A 2,230-nucleotide genomic window follows, 5' to 3' on the forward strand; every position below is an offset into this window, starting at 1 on the left:
ACGAGAACCGGTGTTTTCAACATGGTATGGTCGTTGACGAGTATCTTGCCGGTGTGCGCCTAGTAAAAGCGCGTCCTTTGAGCCGCTCCGTTCCAAAAATAAGCTTTCAATCGGTGGTGTCGGCCAGGGCACCATGCTCAATGCATTTGTAGTTCGTTGTACTGAGAAAAAAGTGTTGTTACTTTAGAAAAACAAAGTAAAAAAGAAAGAAAAAATCTTTTTCGATTGACCCCGACGTGATTTGAACACGCAACCTTCTGATCTGGAGTCAGACGCGCTACCGTTGCGCCACGGAGTCTCTCTCCGGTCAAGCTCGTCAAGATGCTACTTGATATCAGCATGTAACCTTTTGTTAAATTGGTATGGAACATTGTTATCATCTGATTCAACAAACCACACAATGCTTACAAAACATCTACTAGTCAACGAAATGCCCTTTTGAATGTTTTGAAATAAAGAAAATGTGGAAGAGAAATCTCTTCCATTGCGGTGTTGCAGAATGGACTTTAACCCGGAATGGACAGAGCCGGCCGAGATGGTGTGTGTAAGGTATCGCGTAGGGCCCTTGCCACACACCCACTAGCTCAAAACCTGGCGTTGATTGCGTGTGCTACATGTTTTGACTGTCATTCGGAACAGGAATCCAATCTGCGCACGACTCACCGCTCTGTTTGTGTACACATTTTTCATTTTTGTACTGTTTTTCACAACAGCGGTATTAAAATAATGATTAACACGGGGTAAGCGAAACAGAAGTGAATTATTGAGCATATCGCATCAGATCGTTAGTCTAATGAGGTTCAACCTTTATCTTCGAGTGTGGCACGGTGCTTCTTGAGTGTGCTGTATTGTAAGGCTCGCGATATCAACCAACGGTCCGAAGGTCGGCAGCAGCATCGCAGAGATTACACGGTCTCGAAAGACTGAATATGTGGATGCATGAAAGCTATACTTTCTTGATCGATGTTAACTGAAGATGTTTAACCAAACCGCATAGAAATAAACTCCCTAAATTCTTGCTCTTCTATACTTTCGCTTGCAGAAAACTTGCTGGACGTACGCTTTTCATTACGGGCGCTTCGAGAGGGATCGGGAAAGCGATCGCTTTGCGAGCCGCTCAGGATGGAGCGAACGTGGTGATCGCGGCCAAGACGGCCGATCCACATCCGAAACTACCTGGCACAATCTACACGGCGGCCAAAGAGAGTAAGTTTGGATGAAACGACACAGATATCGACATCATCCACTTCCTTTGCTTAATTAACTTAATGCTCTGCTCCATAACTATCTTCCAGTTGAAGCAGCCGGTGGTAAGGCGCTTCCCTGCGTGGTCGATGTTCGCGATGAAGCTGCGGTGCGCACGGCGGTTCAGAATGCGGTGGCCAAGTTTGGTGGCATCGACATCGTGGTCAACAATGCTAGTGCAATCGCGCTTACGCCCACCGAACAGACCGACATGAAGCGGTACGATCTGATGCACCAAATCAACTCGCGCGGTACCTTCCTCGTGTAAGAACGGTCGTTGTCCCGTGTGCTCGTGGCCGCCCACTAAAAGCTGTTCGTTGTTTTGTAGCTCTAAAGAATGCATACCCTATCTCCGGAAGAGCAACCACGCACACATATTGAACATTTCGCCGCCGCTCAACATGGCACCGCACTGGTTCAGCAATCACGTGGCCTACACCATGGCCAAATACGGTATGTCCATGTGTGTCCTTGGCATGGCTAAGGAACTGGAGGCGGCGAACGTTGCGGTGAACGCACTCTGGCCACGAACCGCCATTCATACGGCGGCCATGGAGATGCTCACCGGCAAAGAGAGCGATCAGTTCTCTCGCAAACCGGAAATAATGGCTGACGCCGCTTACGCCATCCTGTCCAAGGAGCCGCGCCACCAAACGGGCAAGTTTCTGATCGACGACGAGGTGCTGCAGGCCGAGGGCATCACCGACATTAAGCAGTACGCGTGCGTGCCCGCGAACGCCGACAAACTGATGCCGGACTTTTTCCTCGACGTTGCCCCGGAAAAGTTGGTAGAATTTGCGGCCGAGGGAAGCCACGCGGCGTCGCTGAAAAAACCAGCGGCCGGCAGCGAAGGTGGCAAAATTGAGGGACTGTTCCAGAAGATCGAGAGTTTGCTGAACGAAGAGATCGTGCGCAAAACGGGTGCCGTGTACGAGTTCAAGGTGAAGGGGGAAGAGGCCGGCATCTGGTTCGCCGACCTCAAGTC

At 50.0% G+C, this 2,230-nt stretch overlaps 1 protein-coding gene and 1 non-coding gene across 2 annotated transcripts in view; one reads left to right on the forward strand and one right to left on the reverse strand.

The window, feature by feature from the left end:
* Nucleotides 1-226: 226 nt before the first annotated feature.
* On the reverse strand, nucleotides 227-298 carry Trnaw-cca (transfer RNA tryptophan (anticodon CCA)). The gene has a single exon. It is a non-coding gene; the product is annotated as a tRNA-Trp (tRNA).
* A 346-nt stretch (nucleotides 299-644) lies between these two features.
* The window catches only part of LOC128276501 (hydroxysteroid dehydrogenase-like protein 2), a 2,431-nt gene continuing 845 nt past the window's right edge, over nucleotides 645-2,230 (forward strand). The window contains exons 1-4 of the mRNA XM_053014960.1: nucleotides 645-740; nucleotides 1,043-1,206; nucleotides 1,296-1,509; nucleotides 1,574-2,029. Coding sequence (XP_052870920.1) covers nucleotides 727-740; nucleotides 1,043-1,206; nucleotides 1,296-1,509; nucleotides 1,574-2,029 — 848 coding nt within the window. The 5' untranslated portion in view covers nucleotides 645-726. The remainder of the gene's footprint in view (nucleotides 741-1,042; nucleotides 1,207-1,295; nucleotides 1,510-1,573; nucleotides 2,030-2,230) is intronic.

This window comes from Anopheles cruzii, unplaced genomic scaffold, assembly GCF_943734635.1.
Source record: "Anopheles cruzii unplaced genomic scaffold, idAnoCruzAS_RS32_06 scaffold01378_ctg1, whole genome shotgun sequence".
Classification (NCBI taxonomy): domain Eukaryota; kingdom Metazoa; phylum Arthropoda; class Insecta; order Diptera; family Culicidae; genus Anopheles; species Anopheles cruzii.